General features: G+C 44.7%; 2 protein-coding genes across 4 annotated transcripts in view; one reads left to right on the top strand and one right to left on the bottom strand.

Moving 5' to 3' along the window:
- Window positions 1-11,193, top strand: part of si:ch211-51h4.2 (uncharacterized) — a 111,350-nt gene extending 100,157 nt beyond the window's left edge. The window contains exons 14-18 of the mRNA XM_066648237.1: window positions 6,914-7,028; window positions 8,931-9,033; window positions 9,220-9,289; window positions 9,597-9,700; window positions 10,554-11,193. Of these exons, the coding sequence (XP_066504334.1) occupies window positions 6,914-7,028; window positions 8,931-9,033; window positions 9,220-9,289; window positions 9,597-9,700; window positions 10,554-10,716 (555 nt within the window). The 3' untranslated portion in view covers window positions 10,717-11,193. The remainder of the gene's footprint in view (window positions 1-6,913; window positions 7,029-8,930; window positions 9,034-9,219; window positions 9,290-9,596; window positions 9,701-10,553) is intronic.
- Window positions 11,194-11,977: 784 nt separating this feature from the next.
- tbl1xr1a (TBL1X/Y related 1a) overlaps window positions 11,978-27,318 on the bottom strand; it is a 53,611-nt gene continuing 38,270 nt past the window's right edge. For all 3 annotated transcript variants that reach the window (XM_066647776.1, XM_066647775.1, XM_066647777.1), the window contains 14 exons: window positions 20,992-21,094; window positions 20,530-20,675; window positions 19,532-19,751; window positions 18,800-18,932; window positions 18,527-18,668; window positions 18,381-18,444; window positions 18,209-18,306; window positions 18,057-18,117; window positions 16,869-16,990; window positions 16,694-16,768; window positions 15,570-15,697; window positions 15,251-15,416; window positions 14,699-14,800; window positions 11,978-14,603 (listed from right to left, as the gene is read on the bottom strand). In XM_066647776.1, coding sequence (XP_066503873.1) covers window positions 14,577-14,603; window positions 14,699-14,800; window positions 15,251-15,416; window positions 15,570-15,697; window positions 16,694-16,768; window positions 16,869-16,990; window positions 18,057-18,117; window positions 18,209-18,306; window positions 18,381-18,444; window positions 18,527-18,668; window positions 18,800-18,932; window positions 19,532-19,751; window positions 20,530-20,675; window positions 20,992-21,049 — 1,542 coding nt within the window. In that variant the 5' untranslated portion in view covers window positions 21,050-21,094 and the 3' untranslated portion in view covers window positions 11,978-14,576. The remainder of the gene's footprint in view (window positions 14,604-14,698; window positions 14,801-15,250; window positions 15,417-15,569; window positions 15,698-16,693; window positions 16,769-16,868; window positions 16,991-18,056; window positions 18,118-18,208; window positions 18,307-18,380; window positions 18,445-18,526; window positions 18,669-18,799; window positions 18,933-19,531; window positions 19,752-20,529; window positions 20,676-20,991; window positions 21,095-27,318) is intronic.

The following is a 27,318-nucleotide window of genomic DNA, read 5'->3' as shown; positions in this document are numbered from 1 at the left end:
CCGCAGAGCGTCGGGGGTTAGCCACAGCCGCTCGTCATCCGTTTGACTGGTGTCAGAAGTGACAAAAGTGAGATAGGAGGACTTAGGGAGCGGGTCTGATGTAGCGCTTTTGAGCAAATAGGCTGTTTCAGTCAAAGACGACCTAGCAGTCTTTCATCAGGAGAGGATGAAAAATGAAAAGGCAAATGGAAAAAAAAAGCGATAGAAGATATTGGCTTAAGCTCTGCCTCCAGGAACCCCTCAGTTTCACTTGTACAGATAAAAAAGCCCATTTGTTGTATTTGGAGATTCATCTCTCTCTTTCAAACTTTCTCAGACAAAGTTAGTGTGAGGAGAACTTCAGCAGAAAGCATGAAAAGTCATGAGCGTTCCCAAACAAGCTCCCTGCCTCCAATCTCTTAGCGCTTCTGAAACGTACTTAGCGCTATTTATACGATGCCCACTATTTTCCATTGCGAGTCTGAGACAATGTTCGTCAAACTGACGTTTTCAAAACTTCGCGGCACCACGGTTATAAATACTGTTCCTCTCCAGAGCCCGGAAAGATGAGAGGCTTCGGAATGCTAATTCGTTCGGAAACTTCCCAGATGTGCGAGTGAGCGATGTTACATGCATTCCACGAGGTTCAAAAGTTTCCCGGCTTCAGATAAAGAGCAGAAATTGCCAGGAACTTCATGCTGTTACAGTGTGGATCATGTCTGATTTGCATAAGCTTCAAAACATCTCCCTGTGTTTGGCTCATTAGAATATGGATTTAAGCAGTACTCCAAACAGACATGGCTTAATGATTCAGGTAGTATCTCCGTATTCATATCACCTTATAAGTACATTATATAGTCTTTAGTTAGTACTGAAGGAACAGAGTGGTCTCCTCCCTGAACATCCACAGCTGAAGTGCACTCTGTTAGCGCTTCACGGGATCTGTTCCTGTTCACAAACCTAATTTTAAACAGTTTGGTGCATTTCCACCAACAAAAATAAGTTCCAAAACGAACCAAACTCTTTTTAACCAAAGAGTAGTAGGTTTTTTAGCAGGAACCGTGACGATGTCTGAGGGCGTGCAACGCTCCCCATTGATACTGTATTGCGTGATGTATCCTCTAAAACTGGTGTAAACACAGGCTGAAAACCACCAAGGTTCTTATACACCAGAACAGAACCAATTCAAGAACCACGGTCCATTTGGTCAAATAACATTGGTTGGCAATGTTCCAACATCTACTGCAAAGTCTTCCCAGAAGGGTAAAGGCTGTGACTGCAGCACTTCCATTAATAACCTTCATTTCTGTCCTGTGGTGGACTGTGGAGTGTCCTGACCATTGAAGGACAAGGTGACAGGAGACTAACAAAGTATGCAGAGCAACAGATGGACTGCAGGCGGTTATACAACGACAAGGTGCTCCTGTATGGTCAGTGGAGCTGATAAAACAGGTACTGAATGTAGAAACAAGGATGTGATTTTAAAGTCATGGCTGACGTGTGTGTGCACCGCCTCTCCAACATGGCTGTGCTTTAATAGAAAAGGTGTAACGGTGTGGTTTTACAAGAAACCTTCACCGCTAGCGTCCTAAAGAGTTTAGCTTGTTGATGCCTGGCGTCTGTGTGCGCGTGGGGGGGATTAGTCCTCGAGAAACATTAGTCTAATAGCAGCCGTCCAGCTCTTTCTCTCCTGTCACTCGCTTTGATATCTCAAGTTTTGATTCAGCCACAGCTCTTTTTATGCTGCTGTAAATGGACCTGAATTCCTGGGTGTAAGAAGGTTGGGTGCGGAGCTGAATAGAGGCAGGATATTAAACAATAATCTGCACAGTCCTGCGCCTCTGGGGCCAGCAGCGAGACAGTGCTGTGAGCGAGAGAATTTGTGATCTAATTTAGGGGCAGTCAGCCGTTCACTCTTCTCTCCGAGGACTTTTGGCACTGAGATCCATTCCATTCCTTTTTTGTTTTGGGCCGAGGCGGCCCGGCTCTCGTAGCGCAGCTGTCCTGTGCCCGTGCTGGAAAGGCTTGTGTTGAAGCAGACCTTGGCTGATGTCCTATTGCTGACGTGGCTGTAGTCCTGTGTCACTGGAGGCTGCGAGTGTGTAGTCTTACCAGCAGATGAATGTTTGGGAGCTTATCTGATCACACAGCACCTTTCAGAAACGTGGACAACTTCCAGTTCGGTAAATCCAGAAGTGGCTGGATGAATCTTAATCAGTGCTCTAGTAAAGTTATTGTGACTTGTCTAAAATAATGACTGCAGTGGAATTAACCTGAACCCGGATCAGCTCAAGAGCTGAAGAGTGCGTTGATCACTCTGTTGATCACTTTTTGATTACATCTTGTGTGTTGTATTTTGCCGTCATTTCACCAAAGCAGTGAGCCACTCAAGGGCAAGAGGAAGAGTGATGTTATCAAAGATGATAAAAGAGTGACTTAAATGAGGAAAGCTGGGGTTGTTTAGTATCAATAGTGATAAAGCAACTTAATGATAACTTCTCTTAGATTTTCTAATACGACTTAATTCAAGTGCCATCCACTTTAGTTAGTTATCGCTGAAATACAGTTAGTTATCGCTGGAGAATGATTTTGCTGTGCGCTGTTGACCAGTCCCAGCCTGTGGGTCCTTCACTGTCTCTAACTTTGCAGGGTCAGTGTGAAACACACAGCAGAGATGGACATGAAACCCGGATCAGCCCCAGAGCTGAAGAGTGCGTTGATCACTCTGTTGATCACTTTTTGATTACATCTTGTGTGTTGTATTTTGCCGTCATTTCACCAAAGCAGTGAGCCACTCAAGGGCAAGAGGAAGAGCGATGTGACTTAAATGAGGAAAGCACGGGTTGTTTAGAATCAACAGTGATAAAGCAACTTAATGATAACTTCTCTTAGTTTTTCTAATACGGCTTAATTCAAGTGCCATCCACTTTTCTGAGTTAGTTATCGCTGGAGAATGACTTTGCTGTGCGTTGTTGACCAGTCCCAGCCTTCACTGTCTCTAACTCTGCAGGGTCAGTGTGAAACACACAGCAGAGATGGACATGAACTACCTGAGTCACGGTAAAGAAAAAAAAAAAACACACTGGAAATGAGAGAGACAGAGATGGAGACAGAGGGAGGGGGAAACATATGAAAAGAGCCAAGGGTTGATTTGCCTGGTTGAGACAGCCATGAAAGATTGAAATGTCAGATGAGTCAGAACTGTCAGGACAGCGGAGATCAGACGCTGCACACGCAGGCGAAAATGCAGGCCGAAATGCGACCGACACCACAGCAAGGAGCTACTTTTAAACACCACGTATCACACACTTTATCTTACGTCCCCTGAGACCTCTTTCTGAGGACAGTTAGCTCACAGTAAACGCTCTTCTCACAACGCCAGGTTTGGGTTGTAATCCGATCACCAAGTCTGCATTTTTGTTTCACGTGAGTCTCCAGATATAAATGTACATATGTAAATACACACATTGTTTTCATTTGAATATCATTGTGTTATGTCTGAAGCGGGGGTTCGTCGGTGAACTCCTCGTGCCCAGAGCCTCCAGCGCTTTTACAAAGATCAGCTCCGCCGTCGCAACACAATTTTTGTTTTAGCCCAAAATGCCATAACGATCTGCCCCTGAAGTAAGCAGTGGCCTTTAAGACTTCACCTTTCCAGCACGTGTAACCCCAAGGCCCCAAGAAGAGTTTCCCTCCCCCCCCCTCTCTCTCTCTCTCTCTCTCTCTCTCGCTCTCTCGGCAAGGTGAAGAAAGAGCAGGGGCTCCTTTAATATTAATCTGATTCTCCACATCACAAAGACTGGCTCAGGCTCCAGGTCTTATTTTTTTTCTTTGTATCTTCTATTGTTACTCAGTATTTGAGAGCAGCAGCAGTGAAGACAAGAAACAGATCATTTAGACCCTCGCAGTGTCCTGCTGAGGCACCCAGGCCAGTGGCCAGGAGTTCATACTGCTTTTCTGTGTAAATGAATGCCTTTTGCAGAGGAGTGTAAAAAGCTGGAATCAACTGAAACAAAACATTTTCATCGCTGCCCCCTAAAGGCGTTATAGCATCACGTCTGTAATTGTGATTATTCGTTCATCCATTATCTGTAAGCGCGTATCCAGTTCAGGGTCGCGGTGGGTCCAGAGCCTACCTGGAATCATTGGGCGCAAGGCAGGAATACACCCTGGAGGGGGCGCCAGTCCTTCACAGGGCAACACACACACTCACACATTCACTCACACCTACGGACACTTTTGAGTCGCCAATCCACCTACCAACGTGTGTTTTTGGACTGTGGGAGGAAACCGGAGCACCCAGAGGAAACCCACGCAGACACAGAGAGAACACACCACACTCCTCACAGACAGTCACCCGGAGGAAACCCACGCAGACACAGAGAGAACACACCACACTCCTCACAGACAATCACCTGGAGGAAACCCACGCAGACACAGAGAGAACACACCACACTCCTCACAGACAGTCACCCGGAGGAAACCCACACAGACACAGAGAGAACACACCACACTCCTCACAGACAGTCACCCGGAGGAAACCCACGCAGACACAGAGAGAAGACACCACACTTCTCACAGTAATTGTGATTAACCTCTGGCATTTCTGAAGGCATTGCTCAGGTGATATTGAAATGAAGTGGGGAATAAAACCACAGGAAGAGTGTTGTAACTCAAGCCATCCACAGATTGCAGTCAGCACAGCTGTGTTTAAAGACAAGACACCTTCTCAGCTAGTGTCCTAAAGAGTTTAACTCTCTGATGCCTGGTGTCTGTGTGAGCGTGGGGGGGATTAGACCTCGAGAAACATTAGTCTAATAGCAGCCGTCCAGCTCTTTCTCTCCTGTCGTTAGCGTTGATATCTCAAGCCACAGCTCCTGTGAATCCCTGGATGTGAGGGGGTTTTGCACAGGGCTGATTAGAGGCAGGGTATTTAACTTCCAATATTTAACAAGAGATATGATGGTATCAGATGGTGTTATTTGCATTTCTAAAGTACACTTGAGTCCTCCTGAGACCTTCTCTGCGCTCAACCTGATGTAGCTTGTTTTTTTCTAGTTTATCTCACTTCTCAGTCTGGTTTGGACTGAGATTTCAGACTTTTTTGTTAGTTTTTAGTTTACTACCGTCACGTGAACACAGCAGCTGTGAACATTTAATGAATGACTTCCATTGAAAGTTAAGAAGGTTCTTCCTTCTCTTGTACAGTTACTAGTTTTAGAGATACATGTATTTCACTTGAAAGCAAAGCTTTCATGTTATAGTTTAGCTCCGTCTATTCACACTGAAGGTATGAGGTGTGTATATAAATGAGGGATGACACAATACCAGTCAGTGGTCGGAAAAGAGCTAGTCTAATATTCCTCCAGGTGACTGTCTGTGAGGAGTGTGGTGTGTTCTCTCTGTGTCTGCGTGGGTTTCCTCCGGGTGACTGTCTGTGAGGAGTGTGGTGTGTTCTCTCTGTGTCTGCGTGGGTTTCCTCCGGGTGACTGTCTGTGAGGAGTGTGGAGTGTTCTCTCTGTGTCTGCGTGGGTTTCCTCCGGGTGACTGTCTGTGAGGAGTGTGGTGTGTTCTCCCTGTGTCTGCGTTGGTTTCCTCTGGGTGACTGTCTGTGAGGAGTGTGGTGTGTTCTCCCTGTGTCTGCGTGGGTTTCCTCCGGGTGACTGTCTGTGAGGAGTGTGGTGTGTTCTCTCTGTGTCTGCGTGGGTTTCCTCCGGGTGACTGTCTGTGAGGAGTTGGTGTGTTCTCCCTGTGTCTGCGTGGGTTTCCTCCGGGTGACTGTCTGTGAGGAGTGTGGTGTGTTCTCTGTGTCTGCGTGGGTTTCCTCCGGGTGCTCAGGTTTCCTCCCACAGTCCAAAAACACACGTTGGTAGGTGGATTGGTGACTCTAAAGTGTCCGTAGGTGTGAATGTCTGTGTGGACCCTGAACTGGATAAGTGTTACAGATAATGAATGAATATGAGATTCGCTGGAGGAGAGTGTCTGCTAAATGCTGTAAATATAAATATCATGAGAACAGTAAAGTATAACTAAATGTTGGATATGAGGCCATCACTGATACATAACAGAGACAAAGTCTAACAGTGGCCTGTACTGATAAAGATGATGATGCCCGGCCCCTGTCTTACAGAGTAACGCAGTAAGAACAGACGATGAAAGGCAGTGGTTTGTTCTCCAGGAATTCTGCTCCATTCGGGCCCTTCCTGCTCGGAGGTGAACATTAACACACACTGTTTCACATTCCTGCCTCAGTCTAAAGCCTGGCTCTGCCAGGGAAGGCTCCTCCTAGTTACCGGTATCTCACATTTACATTAATAAGTCAGAAATCAATGTTTGCTCACTGGCTGTTCACCAAGCCGCTGTTTCTGATGGTCCTCCCCTCATCTCCTTTTGTTTTGACTCCGCTGCACGTTCATGTAAACAGATCATTACGAGCAAATGGCAAAGAGCTCAGGCAAACACTCCAGTGTTCTCTTGCTCAGAGTGCAGCTCTCTTCCAGAAGGTGCTGAGTGCCCTCTAGTGGCAGATGATGAGATTTGCACATCCTTTATACCTCCCTCTGTTACACAATCTGAAGAGGATGCAGTGAGACCTCTGTGTCTGTCTGTCTGTCTGTCTATCCATCTCCCTACAATCTGTGATTTGACCAGGGGCTCAGGGAGTATGTGGTGGATTTTAACTTTTTTTATTCATGTTTTATTTCGAATGCTATTTTGCAGCAAATCAAACCTGTTTCCTGCCTGAAACACAGGAGTGTATTTAACGTCCTTTGAATAAACACAAAGCTCCAGGAGACAGGAGCAGCTCACCTGAGCGCCGTGGCTCATACGAAGAACTGTGTGTGTAGAGCGCCGTTCCACAGTCCCCTAACTCATTGATTTTCTGGGGATTTAAATGCTATGAATAAATCCTCTGCTGCTTCTGTTTTGGCAGATTCTAACTCTGAGGTACCGCCGCTTCTCCTGGGTGGCGCATCTGATCCAGATCTTCATCACCATCAGCATCACCGTCTCCTTCCTCGTCATGGGCTCCGCGATGAAGCACACGAGTATGTTCTCTGTCTGTCGGTCTGTTCAAATATGTATTTATTTCCTGAACAACTCTCACTCTTATTTACACTCCTCCAGTTTACTCCTCCTTCCTCCGTACTCCCAAAGTTCCTAGAGTCTTAGACGTTGGTTTCATTTCCTGTCTCTCACGAGTGTAATAATCCCAGACACGTCCAGTGATGTAGAGGTCTGCACTGTGAAAAATGTCTTGTAAATTTTACAGTAAAATACTGGCAGCAGAGTTCCCAGCCATTTACCGTATTTTTACAGGAACACTACTGTATTTCAAATTTACAGCATATTACTGTAACTGAATAATACAATAATTTACTGTAGCAGACTTGCTTTAAATTTACAGCAATTCTTTACAGTGCAGGCTCTGGGGCGGTCAGTCCACGGCTCTGAGAACATCGGTGGCTTCACAGTGTCTGGGGTCGTTCTCTTGCTGTGGGTGTTTTCCAGTGATTATTGCATGATGGATTGGAATTAGTTTCTCCTAATCACCCGTCAGTCAATAAGAAAAAAACTAACCGGACGTTCTCCATCCGCAGACCCGGCCCTCACGCAGAGAGACTGATGGCTGTGGACATGGTTCAGCGAGTCTTTCATTGATTCAGTGGCGTGCTCTCCAACACTCCTCTGGGGACAGTGTTTGTTGGAGGACTCTGCTGTAACCCACTGGTTTAAGGTCGGGAGGATGGAGGGGTTTAAGGGACAGTGGTGTGTATAAAGCAGAGTGAAATTCCGATACAGGATCCATTTGTTGATCCAATTTCAATGAAATTTTCCCACAGTGGTGTTTTCAAATTATGCTAAAAATACGGAAAATGGAGGTCCAAGGTTTTATGGCAACAGTGACAGTATATTTATGAAATGTACCTTTAATGTACATGCCTTTACCACCAGAACACACCTGGAGTGAGCAGCCATTTTGTGCCGTTCTTTCACTCCCTCCACCTTTATTCTTCTTACCGATCCATCAGTCCCTAGCCCACTCCTCTAACTCTCTGAGAGAGCGGATAGAACGGCGGTAATCATCCAATATCCTTCATATGGGTCAGGCTTTATGAGATTTTCACACGATAGGGACTAACGTTTTAATTACATAATCAGATGAGCTGTACCTGTGCTGCAGAGGAGCGCTCAGTATCCATCAGATCCAGGAGTAAACAAGACGCCGGCCTTCTGTTAGCCCAGATTTACCCAGAGAGGGGCGTCAGACGGCAACGTCGTCCCCTTCCCCCTCCTCCTGCGTTCCTGCCAGCCTCCATGCCGTTCACTCCCAAAGTTCACCGTGGTCCACTGCTGACTCAAACAGCCTTGGGCTCCGACTGCCCGCCGCATTCGTCAGAGAAGCTGCAGCTCGTTCTGGGCCCGGTCCAGAGCAGCTCTCCCAGAAAATGTCATCATCAATTATGTACAGAGCACGGCTCGCTGGGGTATGGATTGGAGTGGCCTTTGTAACACATTACAATGAATAGCATATGGCAGTGTTAATCAATTAATCAACACCGGAGTGAGCGCAGTCCCGTATCTCGTTACCCGTTAGTGGGACGGTGGAGGCGCAGGTTGGGCTCGGACTAAATTAGGGATGGCGGTGTGTCTAAAGGATGAGCTCAGGAGTCTGAGAGAGTAAGAGTTTTCTCTTACAGAGTTATTGGACCCATTTTCCCGGGGCTACCCTAACTAATCAAATCTCTCGTTTACGGGCGAAGGTATGAATGTCATCTCCAGATAAAAAGAAAGAAAGAGAAGAAAAAAAGAACGGCTCCCACAGTCCCACAGTAATGAACCCCTTCAAAACGTAAAGCGCCAAACCCTTTCCAATCATTGCGTCATCCTCCGCTGCCCCCAAACCGAAATATCTCCAATTACACTTCTAATTGAATTGTGTGTTTCAGTCGATGGCCTCGTGAGCGCTCGCTGGGCGGCTGGCGGCGGGCGGCTGCAGAGAGTCCAAGCGAGAATATTACCCCAAAGCCTCCAGAGCGGCGCTGCAAGAAGGTAAATTCTCTCCAGCGATCTGAATTCAAATCAGCGGGAGATCATTTCACGGACCATTTGTTCCAGCCTTTCTGATCATTACTGTTCACACACACCCTGTTCATGGCTTACCTTTCATACCGCCGCGGGTTCTCAGAGCACTAACTCACTCGCGTAATCCTCTCGTCTGTGTTTCTTCCTCATCAGGGTCAGCGGTGGCCTCGTGTCCTTGCTGGCGTTTGGGATCATTTTCCTGGTGTCTGCCTGTGATCCGAAGGTTAGTCGGAGTCTCGTTTGAGGCTGATGCGGCTGGACGTTTAATCACCGCAGCCTCTCAGAGGTTACACATATAAGAGCTTAAGGAACTGGCTATGATCCCTCTCTTTTTCACTGCTGTTTCAAACAGAACTGGCACTTTTTTGGTAAAATACAAACCAAAGCCAGCCCTCGATGTGAATCCCAAAACAAGGAAAGTGCCACATCAAGTGCTGGAGCTACCACGAGGATATATTCATCAACACAGAGCTGCTCTGAGGGATCTCCACAGCCGTTCATTAACTGTAATCCTGTCTGCTTTTCCCCAGGGATTTGTCATTATTCTGGACAAGGTGGTGTCCTTCTCCTTAAACACCGAAGTGGGCCTTTTCATTTTTCTGATGCTGAGAGCCTCCAGGTCAGAGCCACTTAAGTGAGTATATTTCTTTTAGAGAAAGTGCATTCTACTAAATCTCATACTAGACTCACTCCTGGGGGTCACTTTCACACACTAATACACACACTTCGGGACAATTTTAGACACCCTGTCTGAACGTGTGACTGGGTGAGTGTGTGAAATTGTCCTCAGGTGTGTGTGAGGCCCTGTGACTGGTGCCCTGTCCAGGGTGCGTTCCTGCCTTGCTTCCAGTCACTGGGGGTAAGCTCCTGACCCACTGCAACCCTAAGATTAAGTGGTTACAGAAGATGAATGAATGAATGATTATAACGCTAACAGATATTAAACATTCATTCATTATCTGTAACCCTTATCCAGTTCAGGGTCGCAGTGTGTCCAGAGCCTACCTGGAATCATTGGGCGCAAGGCGGGAATACACCCTGGAGGGGGCGCCAGTCCTTCACAGGGCAACACACACTCACACCTACGGACACTTTTGAGTTGCCAATCCACCTACCAATGTGTGTTTTTGGAGAGTGGGATGAAACCGGAACACCCGGAGGAAACCCACGCAGACACAGGGAGAACACACCACACTCCTCACAGACAGTCACCCGGAGGAAACCCACGCAGACACAGGGAGAACACACCACACTCCTCACAGACAGTCACCCGGAGGAAACCCACGCAGACACAGGGAGAAACTAATATGCAGTCAATTTCTCATCACTCTGCAGTTGTATATTCGTAAACGTGACACACTCATTTAGCCAACTTTCCAGGATTACAGATATTGCATGTCATTCAGACAGATCATGATCATGATAATCCTCGTGCATTCCTGTCTCTTGCCGTCCCTTCACTTCTCTGTCCTCTGTCCTCTTTACAGACACCTCACTGTGCCTCTGCCGGCCACCGAGAGACTCTTCAGGCTGCACTGGCTCCTGCCCATCTACTTCCTCTTCGCTGTGGTTTACGACGTTTCCCTGAGTCTGCTGGACATCACGAAGAGCCTGAACCTTTATCCACACACCAACACTTCCCTGCTGTAAGAGCCAGGGAGTGGGAGGAGGAGAGCAGTTAGGTTCAGTTCAAAGAGATGCTGCACTGCATGTGGAGAGGTTTTACAGCTGCTGCTGGGGGCCCTCAGGGATCAACAGTGTCTTCATGAAGAACGGAGCCATGGACATGTGCCAGACAAGCTGTATCTGATACAGATCACACACACATTACCCGTGTTCATTGGCATCAGTCCTGAGATGTTAGAATCTGTTATAAACAGTGGTAGTAATTGCCAGTTCAACCTGGTAGGTAAGCTGTCTACACACACACACAATTTAAAAAAACAACATTTCTTTAGAGTTGGAGCCAACCACTGCTTCTTTTTAAACTGCTATGACTCACCATTGAAGCTCAACAAACTGGTAGAGACATTGAGAGAGAGAGAGAGACAGAAAGAGAGAGAGAGTGAAAGAGAGAAAGAGAAAAAGAGACAGAGACAGAGAAAGAGAAACAGTGAAAGAGAGAAAGAGAGAGAGAAAGAGAGATAGGAAAAAGAGAGAGAGAGAGAGAGACAGAGACAGTGAAAGAGAGAGAACGAGAGAAAAAAAGACAGAGAAACAGAGCGAGAGACAGAGAGAGTGAGAGCGACAGTGAAAGAGTGAGAAAGAGAGAGAGAACGAGAGAAAAAAAAGACAGAGAGAAACAGAAAGAGAGAGAACGAGAGAAAAAAAAGAGAGAGAGAGCGAGAGAGAAAGAAAATAATTACTCTTTCAGCCACAGACAGCTGACGCAGCAGCAGGAGGCAACATGTCATGTTGGTGCCACTCAGGAACCTCACTTATATTAACACTCCATTATTTAGTTTTGGGCACAGCTGTCCAGATGTTTGCCTACAGTCAGAAAACGAAGAGTTAATTCCCTGACAATGCAACCGCCATCTGTGGCTCTCTCCTTCCTTCATCACTCCTCACGATGGCAGTAAGCGTGGACGTCTGTCGGCTGACAGCTGACGTAAATGTGTTAGTGTTCTCCTCCAAGCGTGTCGATCTGTACGGCGATGTTGCATGTGGAAACACACAGTTTATGACACACACACTGCTCGCGCTCACCCTCTTCCCCTCACTCCACACACAGCATGCTTTCCTCTGTCACTTGTTTATGCGAACGGCTACAGCTCCAGTCTCGGCTGCATGTGAATTCATGGCATATTTGGAACATTTAATTTAATCCTGAAACAAAATAAACACTTCTTCAGCTTCAGAAACGAACAGTGCACTCGTGGTAATATCAAAATATAGTTTTATTTTGGACTTTGATCTGGGTTTAATGACAACAAATCAATGCAATGCAAGGTGCAAGAGGGGAGTGGAGGGGGTCAGCAACCAAAAGAACCGTTTAAACCGGGGAAACGGGGGGTGGGGGGCACTGCTGATAACATTTCCGACCCAGAATGCTCCACCTGGGCTCAGTACTGTACACGGTCCAAGTGTCCAAGTTTTCCAATAGTCTTTTTTTTTTTTAACTCTTTTTTATTATTATTTATAGCTACAAAGAAATATGAATTACAAAAGTACTAAAAGAGTACAAAAATTTCAAGGTAGGGGAGGGGGTGGGAGACACCATAAGAGAATGATGAGAACTTCGGCAAGTGACGAAATGAAAAGAGGGTGGGCAAGCAGACGCTGGGAGAGCAAGATCATGGGGGTGAGAGAGAGAGAGAGAGAGAGAGAGAGAACTGAAATACCTTTTCCACGGACAATGACTGTAATGAATAGTGTTCTGAGGGTAAGGTCCGCTTACAGCAGAGCGGGTCTCAACGTACTGCACTCTGTATAAAAACATAAGTGTCTGTATCAGACAATACCCTACGATTAAACTGTTAACATAAGGCTTCAAAAGAAACGCAGACGGTTTCCCCTCGGGGCCAGAAACCAATGACGAGGCTCTGATACAGGACACAAGGCTCAGTTCTGCTCGGTTCTGCTCAGTCAGCACAAGTTACCGAGGCTCTTTTTAGGCTGAAACCTACTGGGACGTCTACAGCGATTTCTTTCTCTCTGGTTCCCAAGTTCAGGAACGGCGACAGAAGCAAAGCTTGAATGTGGACCAGGGTTTGGGTTTTCCATTATTTATTTAAAACTGATTTACAAGACATTTGCCTTGCTCCCAGTTCTTCGACTTGCCTTAAGCCTCAGGTTTTCCTTTAAAAGCTGACGCTGCGTTGAGCCACTTCTTATTTACGGCTCTTTAATGCACAGCTGTGTAAATCAGGGTTGTTACGATCATCCGAGACTGTAGGTCAGAGTTTATAAGGCTGCATTACACCTCCATAAGCCTTTCATAAGTGGGTTTATATCATGAAAGGCTTAGGTAGGCGTTGTGAAGCTTAATGAACGCTGTTAGTAAAGTGTTCTGTCCAGGGCTCCGGGGGCTGCTGGAATAAGTGACTTCAGTCAGAAGCAACTCCTCAGCTTTGGCTGCGTATTAAAGAAAACATAAGTGGTACATGGATCAGTACAAACTCAGTATTTGAATAAAAGAAATGATTGATGCTTCGCAGGGAAATGGACCTCCAAATATTACGTATCGAACGCGTCAGACCGGAGGAGGCATAACAGGCGATTACTATTGATTTCTGTGGTCAATCGCTACAAATGAGATACTCAAAATGTTCAGGTGAAGCTGCTGCCGCTTGTGTGTGTGTGTGTGTGTGTGTGTGTAATATTGTGAGAAGGGAGGCTGGTGTGATAAATAAACAGATGTGATAAACAATGCAGGTTATAAAGCAGTCTTCCTCTGATCTGTTTAAAAGCAGAATCTGAAAAACAGAAGCCCAGGCTACGTTTATAAAGAACGTGAAGATGCCAGCGAACAGAAAAAAACAGTGAAACTTAAAGCAAGTCTTTGCTTTTCACCTCGATACTCAGTGGAACTGTAACGGCCCAGTGTCAGCCTTCCGTTTTTGTGTCAAAAGAAACGTGTGTTGGGAAGTGAATCCTGCTCTTAACGCGATACAGGAGACGTCTCGGGGAGAAGCTACAGCAGTTAACTCCGTCAATACTTGCACAAATCAAACCGAACCAGAGGTGACGCCTCTTTAAACCGTGCCCCGTGTCACTGAATCTAATTGAGTTCAGTAGATGGGATGCCTCCTTTAAAAGAAACTAACATTACAAACAAACAAAAAAAACAACAACCAAATCTTATACGACTGCATTTGGACTCAAATGATTCAAACCAAAGCGACTTCAACTGAACAGTAAAGAAAAGTTCAAACGGCTTCAAGTCCGCGCTTAGTTTTTTTTTTTTTTTTTTTGTCTTTTTTCTTGAATCACAAAATGTATAAGTACCAAAAGACCTTAAATTAAACAGTATTCTGTGTCAAAAACAAAAGAGAGAGCGAAGGATGAGTCCTTGTTTCATGCAGCTGAGGCCTTAAAAGTAAAAAAACAAAAAAGTGTTGAAGGACAGAGCAAGAGACGGAAGAACACAAAAGTTGAGAGAAAAAGGAAAAACAAAAAGCAGAGAGATGTGTGCAACGCTGAAAATGGAACTAACAACAAAGATTAAAATCTTTTCGCTCGTTTATTTCGATGAGATTGGTTTGAAGAACAAATAGTAAAATATCTTCCAAATTTGGTAAATATACCAGTCCTTTTTTTTTTTCTTCTTCTTCCTCCTCTTCTTTTTCGTCTTGTGTATTTTTTCCCCACCGGTGTTACTTACAAAAGTCCCTTTATGTCTCTGGTTGGAATCGCGTCCACTCGGCTTGGTCTGTGTCAGGTGCTTGTTGTCCTGTCTGTAGTGGCTGGCCATGGTACAATAGGGTTTGAAGCAGTACATGGGGCAGGGACAGTCATTTTGGCTATGTACACATTCATAGTCGGTCCATGGCTTCCAACAAGCAGCGTTATTTCCTCAGATCTAATACACAAACCTGGAACAGCAGAGAAACATGGACAGGATTCAGCAACGGGTAAAACACCATCAGACACGTTCATGACTCAGAAACAATCACGAAGGAGTACTCACAGAGCCATCCGATGCACTTGCCCCCACTTTGTCGCCAGCCGCATTCCAGCAAACTTCGAAAATGCCCCCTGTTCCCCTGTAGCTATGAACTAAAGCACCAGTCTGGGGAAACGAAGAGAAAACGTGGCATGAGATTTTGATTCGTAATTTTGGGGAAGCAGTAAACAGCCTTTTTGAAGAACGTCCGCTTTCAGCGCCTGTCCCTTTAAATGTAAATGAGCCACTCGCAGTTCACCCCCGCCCCGAGCGCACAGCAGTGAGGAGCGAGGAGCAGAAGCTCTGGTTTTCTCTGTTGTACTCAGCGCTCTTCTCTGCATTGTGTCCATTTTGTTCTATTTAACTCTCACGTAAATACGGGTTCAGCGTTGTGATTGGACAGACTCGGACAAGGGGCGGGGCAATTCTGGAGTCTCTATGTAAGATGCAGCACAAAAGCAGGGTGACTCGTTTTACCCCATGTTAAGTTAGTGGGCTCCAGAACAGGTGGTTTTTCCATGGAATGTCCCCTTGACATTGTCCGGTTTGTGTAACCTCTTTAGAACAGAATCTTACCTGTGTGTTCCAGATGTGTACACACTTGTCGAAGGAGCCACTGGCCAGGTGGCGGCCGTCAGGGCTGAAGGCCACGCTGTACACCGGCTCCTGGTGTTTGGTTAACGTGTGAATGCAGATTCCTCTGTCTACGTCCCATAGCCGAACAGTGGAGTCGAAGGATGCGCTGAGAATTGAAAAATCGGTTTTAATAAAGGAGCACTGTCATTTAGTTCATCAGTGAGTACTCAGAGAAACATGGCCGCCCTGGTCACATTTACAGCAGCGGGGTCAGTGTAAAGTAGTAGAAGGTATTCATTGTGGGCAGTGTGGATTGTACCTGGCGAGCATGAGATTGGCGTTGGGATTGTTGGTGCCAGGGCCGGTCGGGCTCCACTTGATAGTGTATATTTCTTTGCTGTGAGCTTGTAAGTCATGAACACACGAGTCCTGCTTCATACTCCAGATCTAAACAGTACAAAACCACAGGTTCAAACAGATCTGAAAACAGTTATACTGAGTTGCAAGATCAGTACATGCCATTACTGTGTATCTGCTGTCATTTTTTAAAAGGTTCTGCCACCGTGGCCTTGAGGTTAGAGAAGCGAGCTCGAGGGCGGAGGGTCGCCGGTTCAATTCCAGGGACCGGCCGAAGTGCCCTTGAGCAAGGCACCTAACCCCAAAACTGCTCCCAGGGCGCCAAGGTGGTGGGCAGCCCCCTGCTCCGGTTGTGTGTGTGTGTTCACTGCCCCTAGTGAGTGTGAAGTATTGATCACTAGTGTGTTCACTACCACTGATGGGTCAAATGCAGAGAATCGGTTTTTCCTAAGGGGATCAACTAAGGTGTTTCTTATTCTTCTTTTACCGCACTTGGCAGTTACAAAGTTAGTCACCCTCTAGCCCTTCATCAGTGGTTAGTTTTGATTACTACGCTCCGAATACCATCTTAAACACTAATTATACTAAGAACTAACAGTTAAGACAAGGTGTAATCTAGGGCTGTGCCGTATCGTATTGTTAGCGTGATAATCATGATATTCTGACTTGTTTCCGTGACTCGGCTCACCAACTATTCCGTGTTAGTTTGGATATTTAATGTGAAGTTTTAAGGTTAATTTTTGTATAATTGTTTACTTTTGTTGTTTATATGAACACAAGGTTTTCTGCACTTTGATTGTGTGGTACATTATCGTTTTCTACAAAATCAGAAATTCGGTACTATTTATATATGTTAATATATTTAATTTAATTTTTAACATAGATTTTATTTCAATAGTGTGTTCTTAATTTAATAAAAGTATTTTTCAGTGTTTTTTCATATCGCCAAGAATATCGTTATCGCCAAAATACCCTGAAATATCGTGATATTATTTTAAGACCATATCGCCCAGCCCTAGTGCAATCTCAATAAAACCTCAATAACAAACTTCTTGACCAATATCACAAGCCAAAATCAGCCTTTACCTTCAGCGTCATGTCGTCAGAACAGGACGCCAGCAGGTTGCCAGTAGGATCCCACTTGATTGCATTTACTTCATTCTGGAGGGACACAGAAGGCACAAGGCTGAGAACACACAAGTGTCTGGTGAAACACATCCAGTGGGAGCAGAAGGAAGGCAGAACAGCGGACGGGGCTTACTGTGTGTCCTTGGAATGTCTTGATGGGCCGGTCCTGGCCCAGTTTACACACGTGAATGCACATGTCTGTGCTACAGGAGGCGAAGGTGTTGTTGCTCTGCCAGTCCACATCCAGAGCAGGAGCTGTGAGGGGAAGAAGGGGGGGGGCACACAAGGGAGAGAGTGATTTTAATTATTTATTTATTTTCATGTCTTTTTTCACCTCAGGCTTCCATCGTTCAAGTACAGCTCTCAAGACACGATTACATTCACTGCAATATTTCAGCTTTGTGCTTATTTTAAAGTCAAAGATCTGTTAGCTTCATGAACAGGAACAACACTAATACAGTGGAACCTCTACTAACGGACTTTCCAAGATATGAACCGGGTATTTGAATATTTTTTGCCTCCACCAACGAACCACGACTCTAGAAACAAACCCGAGCCTCCTCCGAGCCGGCGGCTGGAAATGGCCACTGACCCCAATAGGCGAGTCTCCCAGCGCCCAGACCTGAGTGAGCTTTTAAGATTAGCAAATTGTAGCTTTAGCAAATTAGCATTAGTGTAAATAGCAGACATCGAAATTCGTGATAAGTTAAGCCGTATCTACGCTTCGTCTCCCCACATTCACCGCCTACTCTCCGTTATTCCACCCACCCCCCACCTCCCGTCATACAGCCAGTGCCTGTGTTACTCCTCCAGCCAGTCGTCACGTCTCCAAGGTAGCGATGTGTAACCACTTAAAACTTTATTTCTTTTTTATTACTGTTTCCACTGTATTTCTCTTTTATTTTTAGTAACGCTACATGTATTTTTTTACTAATTTGAGAGTGTTGTAAACATATATCAGTGCAAAAAGGGTGAATTTCGGGGTGGGCGCTGGAACCCATGAATTGCTTTTCCATTATTTTAAATGGGGAAAATTGACTCAAGAAACGATCTTTTCCACTTACGAACCGGGTCACGGAACGGATCAAGTTCGTAAGTAGAGGTTCCACTGTAATACCACCCAAATACAGAGAAGTTCTAAAACATACGCTGCAAATCTGTAAATGCCTGCCTTATTTGTAGGAGCTTAGGAGCTTACTAACACCCAATTTATCTCAGGCTGCTTCCCCAACTGGATCTGACACATTCAGCTGACTGAAACGACTAAATCAGGATTCAAATAAGAAATAAAGATCTCAAACGAACCAACGCAGAAGAGTACCTGAATGGAAGGGGAACTGCTGCTTGGCCTCTCCTGTGTGAGCATCCCAAATAATCGTTGTCTGGAAAAGACGAAATACACCATCAGCATCCTGAATTTAACAAAGCAACAACAACCACAACCCAAACAAACAAAAAAGCTCTTCTACAAACCTTATCTACACCAGCGCTAAGGATGAAGTTTCCTTTTTTGTTCCATTTCAATGCGAATATAGGACCTTTATGCTGACCCAGGGTACTGGCGAGATTACCTGCAAAACGGTGTTGTCGTTTGAGTCTCCAGCACAGATTGTTCTAACGCAAACCAGAATGAAGACACACTCACCATCTTTAGTCCATATTCTGGCAAAGCCATCGTAAGAGCCAGTGGCTAATAATGTACCCTCGCTCTGTGAAATGAACAGAGAGGCGTCAAGCTCCCGAAAGCCCCAGAGAAGTGAAATCCAACAGGAGAACAAGAACCGGACTTACATTCCAGTCTAATGACGTGACGTCCTTGTTGCTGGGAACGTCCTGGCCTCCCTCTCGTATACAGTGTCTCAACACGAGCTGCGTGGAGCTGCTGGTGCTGTTCTCGCTCAGGTTCCAGATACGAGCGGTTGAGTCCCCAGACCTACAATACAGTGAGATAGAGAGGGAGAATGAGAGAAAGACACCACAGAGACAAGATACGTGCGGGAAACATTCAAAGATGTAAGCCTTGATTTGTTGGAGATCAGAGAGAGCAGTTGGAGGGAGACTGACCCAGAAGCGAGCAGGTCACTGACTGGATTCCAGGCGCAGATGAAGACTTCAGACTCGTGGCCCCTCAGCACCATGGCTTTATTCTGTGGGATTTCAACATCCCCATCCACCTCCATCATGTCTGCATGGTTATCTGCACAGACACACACACACAGGGGGGTGATTACACACAGATGGAGATTCATCAGCACAATTCTCACGAGGTTAACCCTCTCCCAGTCATGCCACACTTTAAGCTGTAGGTCAAACGCCTTCATCAAAGACTTGTGACCATGTGAGTTTATTTAAAATGCAGAGGATGGCATTTAAATATGTTTAACCTCTTAATCACCAGGATTCGCTGGGGCTCAGGGTTCTGTTCCTTCGTCTGTTTGCAGTATTTTCGATTTACATGAATTAAAACTACCTGCTAACGTCGGTATCTAACCTCCCGAAGGTTTCAGGAACGCCATCAAGTCCTCAGAGCAAAGTTCCAACAAGAGTTAAACTCTTACTACAGTAAATGGGGGCACTCTCCCTATCTACACTCACTCCCTCATCTGTACTAATTTCAGAAGAAATATTGGACAAGCTGCTGTCCACAAACTCTGCCCGCGCAGCGTACGTCTTACTGTGTAACCGCCCTGGTTTATTACACGTAATGAATATTGAGGTGATAGCACAATTAGATTTGCTTCACTCCATTACCGTAATCTATTACCTGTTTGACATAAACATGAAGAATGGACTCACTGGGTAAGGCATGTGCACCGTTCTCCTCTCCATTGGCGGCGGTCTCCCCATTTTTGGCATTGCCCTGCAGGTTGGCGCTGCTGGCAGGGGGCGCTGCGGCGGCCTGTTGCTGTGCCAGTTTGTCACGGTACGCCTGCTGTCGCGTCTGAACCACATCCGGCATCACCGCGTCGATCAGAGACAGAGACTCGATCGGCCGGCCGTCAAACAGCGTCCCGTCCTGTAGACCGGGGAAAACCTCAGTGTTATACTTCTGTTAACAGCAAGTGTGTGTCCAACTTTAGTATTATGACACGCGATGAAGCCTTCGGGATTCAACACTGTAAACGGTGAATCGAAACACTAATATATAGATCATCCTGCAGTGAGATTGTGGATAATTAAACATCTGCTTTGTTAATGTGTTCCTCCCAGACGAACGCAGTCATAAATATAACTAAATAAACGTCATATTTGATGTGTTTTCTATTTAGGATTTGAAATAGAGCCTGTGGACAAGAGACTACACTGTAAAATATTGCTGTAAATTTACAGCAAATCTGCTACAGTATTTTATTGTAATATGCTGTAAATTTGAAGTACAGTAGTGTTCCTGTAAAAATACGGTAAATGGCTGGGAACTCTGCTGCCAGTATTTTACTGTAAATCGCAGTATTTACAGTAAATTATTGTATTATTCAATTACAGTAATATGCTGTAAATTTGAAATACAGTAGTGTTCCTGTAAAAATACGGTAAATGGCTGGGAAATCTGCGGCCAGTATTTTACTGTAAAATTTACAAGAAATATTTACAGTGTAGAGAAGAATCCAACGGATACACAGCTGAACCGGGGCGAAACCATATAATCCATTTCTACTTGATCTTTATTTAAATTTAAGTATTAATCTATTTAATTTAATTAATGTAGACATTACTATTATAAAGTGCCACAACTTAATTAATTACTCCACTAAGAACTATTCAATGTTCATTTAACAAGCAGAACTCTGTGTTACCTCGTTGATGCTGACTTCTGCCTCCACATACTGCAGGCCCTTCTGGATGATGGAGATGAGGGCAGCAGGGGGCACTAGGGCTCCGTTGATGTTGGACTGGCTGATATGGCTCTCTATGCCGAAGGTGAAGGCTGAATGGGAAAACCCTGCCAGCGGGGAGACGACAAACACATCAGTGTGCAGCTCTCAGAGGGACCGCCTCACTCTCAGAGTCAGAGCCTCAGAGAAAGCACAACGTGTGCTCAGTTACAACAATGCCCCGATTATGGAGTTCTGTCTACGGATCAGTGCTGATGATAGCCAGAAACTGAAACCTGAGCCACGTAGAAAAAGGTTCTCCGTAATAATAAACAGCCCAGTTAATCATGTGTCCTGGTGTGGTCATGTGTTTTGGAGAGGGGAGGCTGTTCTGTCTCTTTAAATGAGCCATTCATGAGTGTTAAGGAAAGGACATAAACATACCTGACTCCTGTAGGTATCTGTACACAAGAAAGTTGACCTCATCACTGCTTATGCTCATCTTTACACCTGCTTACACCATGAGGTCAGTACACAGGACACAAGCCTGAGAAAGAGAGAGAGAGAGAGGCAATGAGAAAGAGAGGCATGACACTCACTCAGCACTTCAGTCAATAACAGTAATGACATTGGGCACAGTGAAGAAAGCAGATGAGAGGTTTCTGCTCAGGGGATTCGCGGAATCGCAGGGTGTATAAAAAGCCTTTCGTGCGGTTAAACTGGGTTAACAGCTCTCCCTGCCAAGAGAGACAGGAGCATACACACTGCTGCCAGGGTACAGAAGTGGAGAGCGCACTACTTTTCTCTCCTGCATTGCTCAATAACAAGCTGCACTTCCACAAGTCACCATCACACCATTGGTGGCGCTGTTGCATCAAAATCACCACAGAAGGCAAACACAGGTCTCTAGCTAAGAGAGGTCTATTTTTACATTGAGTTACTTGAAAATGTTTGGCTCCACTGAACCCAACACTTACATTTAGCTCGCTGCCGTTCATGCCAGTGTATCAATTAATAAAATTAAACAAAGTATCCATCGGACCCGGCTCAGCGTTATCGATCACAGCGTTTCAGAGACGTACCGATAGGAGCGTTCTGACCTAATGAAGACAGGCCATATTTCTATTGTCACGAGTAGATGCAGATATCTGTAATTTTGATTTATGGCATATAAGCATTAAAAACTTCCTGAGAAAAGCGTTTATTCATGTACAGGGGAAAACTGAGGTGACAGCACGAGTTACAAACGTAATTTCCAGAAAATACGCATCGTAAAAACGCAGAAAACGGCAACTGTCACAGCAGAGCAACTACTTTCTGGTAAAGTGGATCCCATACAACGTGTCCGTTAGCACAGTCATGACTGTATTAGCTGGGTGGAACGGTATGTGATGACCGTGAATTTGGATTACACAGTTGACTGAGTTACTTCAGATAAGAGATCTGAGCAAAAGTGATATTCCTGAGATTACACAGCATTTGCGGCTCATGTAAACGTTGTAATCTCATGAAATGAAGACTAGTAATGACCCCATAGATCAATTTCCTTTCTGAGAGGGACATTAGACAAATGTTTTTACAAACTTCGTTTATGTCATTGGTGCTGTACGTTTTGCTGGAACATGGAATTGTGACATCACAATGGGAATACGCAAGAACAGAAGCAGGAACAATGAAACATTCAAACTACTGTAGAAAACAAGCAAAAATAACAATAAACAGAACATCGCCAATTACCTCAACAAGTACCGTCCAGTATTTCATGAAAAGCACACAACCTACATACGGCAGTAATCTGTAGTTTATTGTAAGTTGAGTTTATGTAAACTTTTCGTTAGTGTCACCCTTGAGATTTCAGTTTCAATTTTCGACTGAAAAGGTTCTGAATTTCGGTTTTGACCGCTGGGTTTCAGTGTAATTCAGGGAAAGGAGGTCAGTCAAGCAAGTGACTAGCAACGGGACAATAACACTTTTGCGTTGTTCTTTTCCAGTACAAGTACTAAACATTAAGTGTCAGCCAATCCCTGTTCGCTGTTGTTATATAGCTGAAATTGCTCTAACACTCTTTTACCAACTGCATTACACAGCTATTAACTGTCATTTTATTATAATACTTATTTGTGCCAAATGTATCACAGTTTAAACAGAAATCTTTATATATGTGATAAATATGTATGGCTAAATTGAACAGTAGAAAAGCTTGGATTGAACACACATTTGTGATACGAAACAAATGTATTACATCCTGTTGTTTACTGACTTCACAGTACGTAGCTCCAGCGATGCAGTGGGTCAACGTTAAACCCTTAAAGGGTGGACAAACAATAGCATTTTAAAAAGTTACATAAATGGAATTTGCCTTCTAATACATCATTTATCCCCCACTCTATTCGTCTTCTTGTTGCCTAAGAGACTTGCTTATGCTAGGCTAACTGCTAATCTACGTTTATAAAATAAAACTAAAGCATGTTTTGATGCGTAGAGATAATAACCCTCTGGGGTAATTCAGTTGATACGATATGTTAAGCTTTTATTTGACTTCCTACTGACTTCTGAAGTGTGTAACTTGTTTTAGAAAGGCTGGACCAAGCCTCATTCAAAATCACAGCAGATCACATTCAGCAGACGTCAAAATACAGTGTTCATCTTTCAGAAAACGATTTTTTCTAATAGCTCTGGTAAGAGGTAAATGTTAGCAGGGCTACTGCAAAAAGGACAGTGTTGCAAACTAGATCCAATTAATTTATTTATTCTTTCATTGTCTTTTTGCTTATCCAGGTCAGTGACGTGGTGGGTCCGGGGCCTAACCGGAATCACTAGGCGCAATGCAGGAACACACCCTGGAGGGGGCACTAGTCCTTCACAGGGTGACACACACACTCACATTCACACCAATTTTGAGTCACCAATCCACCTAGCAACATGTTTTTTTTTTTTTGGACCGTGGGAGGAACTGGAGGAAACCTATGCGGACACCGGAAGAACACACCAAACTCCTCACAGACAATCACCCGGAGCGGGGCTCGAACTCCCAACCCCCAGCCCCACCATCCAACCCCAAAAACTCCAAAAACGACATCTGTAACGGTCCAGACGTGGCACACCCAAATGACTGACTGAAGGTAGACTAGAAATCATCACGACTAAACAGCAATCTCCACCTGATTCAGAAGCTTAAATTAATACCTGAAATTTACAAACCCAGTGGAGCCTCAAGAACTTTGAGATCATTATTTAAGATAATCATCTTCACAGAGAAGCTCTGGTTTCTAACGCTCTCAAGGGGGACAGCCATGTTTGAAGCGTCAGAGCCTCTGAGACAACACACGTGCTCAACTGCAACAATGCCTTGATTGTGGCTGTCTGTCGAATGAGCCATGCAGATGATGGCCAGAAACGGAACTCTGATTCATTTATAGAAGCTCTTGAAAGTAAGAGACAGCCTGGTTAGTAATTCGTGCTGCATTCATTTAAGATAAGACCAACTCCATGGCTCCCCAGAGGGAAATTCACTTGTTCCACGCTGCAGCAGATAAGGTATAACAAAGAGAAAAACAGATACATGATAAATAATAAAACAGAAACTGAGCACAATAAAGTAAAAGAGATACTGAATCTGTATACACACACACACACACACACACACACACACACACAACAGCATGACCATTTGTACTGAGAATTGAGTTGGAAGATGTTCCTTGACCCATCACTGAAAATGTGTTCAGCATTTTCCGCTGAGGATGTGGTTTGTTTGCAAACAAACCCCTTCTCTCTCGTCCTCTGTTGGATTCCAGTAAAGGACAGAAGCATTCATTTCTACATCATGGGCATTTTTGGGTAGTGAGGTTTTATTTCTATTTCAGGAGAGTACAGCTGTGATGATGAAACACCTCTCTCTTTCTCTCTCTCACTTTCCTCTGCAGCAGACAACTCTGAAACCTCAGCTCAGCTCGAGCGGCGTGTGCTAGGTTTTATTCTCTGAGCTTAATTAGCGCAATCAACACGTAAAACCTCCAATAAACGAAACCAACGTTTGCAAAATTTCAGAAGTGCTAACAACTAATCATGTTGAAAGAGGATATGTGGAAACGTGGAGGATCTGTGGAAGAAATGCGGGGCGGTGTAACTCCAATGCACCTCCGCTATGCGCAAGGAGCAGACTGGGTGGTCTTGTTTCACAGTGTGTGGGTTGGTAGGCTCCAGATCCCCAGATCAACAAATGTGACCTTTGTGTGTGTTCCCTTAAAGCGAACCCTTATTCTTTGACAGTGTGGCGACTGAGCCAGCTGACTGTGAGAACCTTGCAACCGAGCTGAAGTATGGTTAAACTGAGTTTCTGTTTCTCACATCTGTAAACACAGGCTTTTGCAACATTGCACATACCCTGCATTTGCGTTTTTTGTTTCCTTCGTCTTTCAGCTCTTTCACTTCAGAGAATCCCAAAACAAAACTGAAACTGCCCAAAAAAAAAAAAATGGGTGAGATCCGGCTGGGGCGAGTTCATGTCACTTTCTTCTTATTTTTAATGACGCATAAAAATCTGGCAAGCTTTGCTTTGAGGAAAAACGTCAGCCCGCTAAACCAGACCTGACTGAGGACAAATACCAACCTGGAAACAGTGAGTACGTCAATAAATAAACAAATAAACAACACAGAACTCCGAGAGATTCTCATCGGTCTCAGTGAGATCGCCCAACGTGGTTCTTTCCTATTTATTCTGTACATTTACAACTCCAAAGTACAACGCACTTGCTCAGCCAATCAGATAACAACGTTACTACGGCAGCCAATCAGGCGAAGGAAGCAAGGCGGAACAGCATCTTTAAATCAATGCATTTTATCTCACGCCGTAGCCAAATTAAATCTCTGCAACAGTGCAGAGTGCTCATCCATATTATTGAGCTGTTGGATCAACGGCCAGGAGCGCTGCTCCCCTTTCAATAAATCAGCCACGTGCTGAAGGACCACCTTAACTCTGAAGTAGAGCAGGGAACTCCAGGCATCTGCAGCCCAGAGACTTGAGTACAGAGATGACGGGGGGAAATTCCCTTCTCGCAAAAGCACCTTTTAACACGTAATGCGTGGCAAAAAAAAGAGAACGTCCAAAATCAGTCACGAATGGCTCTTTTTTGATGCAAATATTATGATGTATGCTCCACTTTAGAGCAGCTATCAGAGTCATTGTTTGTGCTCAGAGCGCAGGATAATCTTCATTGTATAATCAGACAAGCCAGGTTGCATAATGGTGAAACACAAGCTCACAGGGCTGCAGCTCTGTATTATTCAGGCCTGAAGGGTAAGCCTGAGAAAATAGTATTAAAGGGGGATATACTCTACCCCTTTTCTATAGGGAAACTGGGGTCTTAAGGAAATGAGTGACATGCTTTGGTCAAAATACTACAAGGATCAAACACCTAAGCAGCAGCAGGTTGTAGCGCCTGTGCCTTTAAATGATAATGAGCCTTTGTTTACACAGAGCTGAGTGCACAGGCTGTTTTTGCTCTGTTTTCTTTTTTCTCTGTTCTCATTTTAACGAGTGTTTTTACTTTTCCATTGTCTTCTACTCGTACTGAAGGGTTGCCCCGTGATAAATTTGCTTTTAGAAGCGAGGAAGATAATGAGCCACCACTGGGTAGCAGTTTTTAAAGGTAGAGCTGATCAAAGTGAATGTGAAATAAAGCACTTTTGATAAATACGGAAGTAAACGTAACTTTTCAATCTTTGAATTCAGGTTTGAATGCAGCTACTAGTGGCTTATCAAAAATATGTGATTAATATGTGACGTAATAGCTGATGACTTTGAACACCCGGTATTTTGTGCATAAATGCTAGGACTGACCCTCAGGACATGTCTGTGTTTTGATAAGTTTTGCATTGTTAGAATGACGCCGTTCACAAAGTAGTGTAACATTCAGTACCCCGTTATGTCAATTTTACAAAAACTAATCTGACTTTAGATACGCCGACATTTACCAGGACACACAACAAAGAAGCAAATGTCAACGTTCATAGGATCATCACTGAATTGAGTTTTAATAATTCTGTCCTGAACTAAAGAACGTTAAATGAAAACAACTAAACGCACACTCCCTCACGATGACAGTCACACACTGAACAGTGAAAACACAGATTAACCCTTGCCCGGGTTATGTGGCCGGTCACACCTGTGTGAAATACGAGACTGCTTCAGGCGTTACGGAGCTTTTCACACACTTTCCTTCACAACAAAACGAACTTTGCCCACACAGGCCTCTTGAGGACTCTGTACAATTACAGCCGCATAGCTCAGGTATTCAAAACATTTCACAACATTTTGTTAATTCCTGGTGTTTCTCATGAGCAATTTGTGACTGAACTGGGCTTTAACAACGAAATCGAAAGCAGAAAGTAGGTGTTGCCAAACAGTTTCCATGTAATTCATACTTCCACATTAAAATGCGTAATGATGCAGATACTGCAGAACCCAAAACCTGATTGAGAGCTCATCTCAAAACTAATCTGGTCTCTCTCTGTGGTTCAGAACCTTTTTCTTTTAGTTTCACTCAGTTTTTCTCTTTGATTTTTAGTCAAAGCCAATTCTGCCAAAGCTCTGAGTGTGAAGACTAGCACATACCTCCTCCTCTGAGACATGAGGAGAGTCATATTCTTTTTAACTGTTGCTAACACAACATCTCAGAACTCAGCATGCTTGGAGAAAGCTAACGTCCCAACTCCATTAGAAAACAGACGACCCCATTGGCTAGCGTCGTGTTGAGCGATGTGGGGAGA

Source organism: Hoplias malabaricus, chromosome 16 (assembly GCF_029633855.1).
Source record: "Hoplias malabaricus isolate fHopMal1 chromosome 16, fHopMal1.hap1, whole genome shotgun sequence".
NCBI classification, from domain to species: domain Eukaryota; kingdom Metazoa; phylum Chordata; class Actinopteri; order Characiformes; family Erythrinidae; genus Hoplias; species Hoplias malabaricus.
This window is presented reverse-complemented; position numbering and strand designations above follow the sequence as displayed.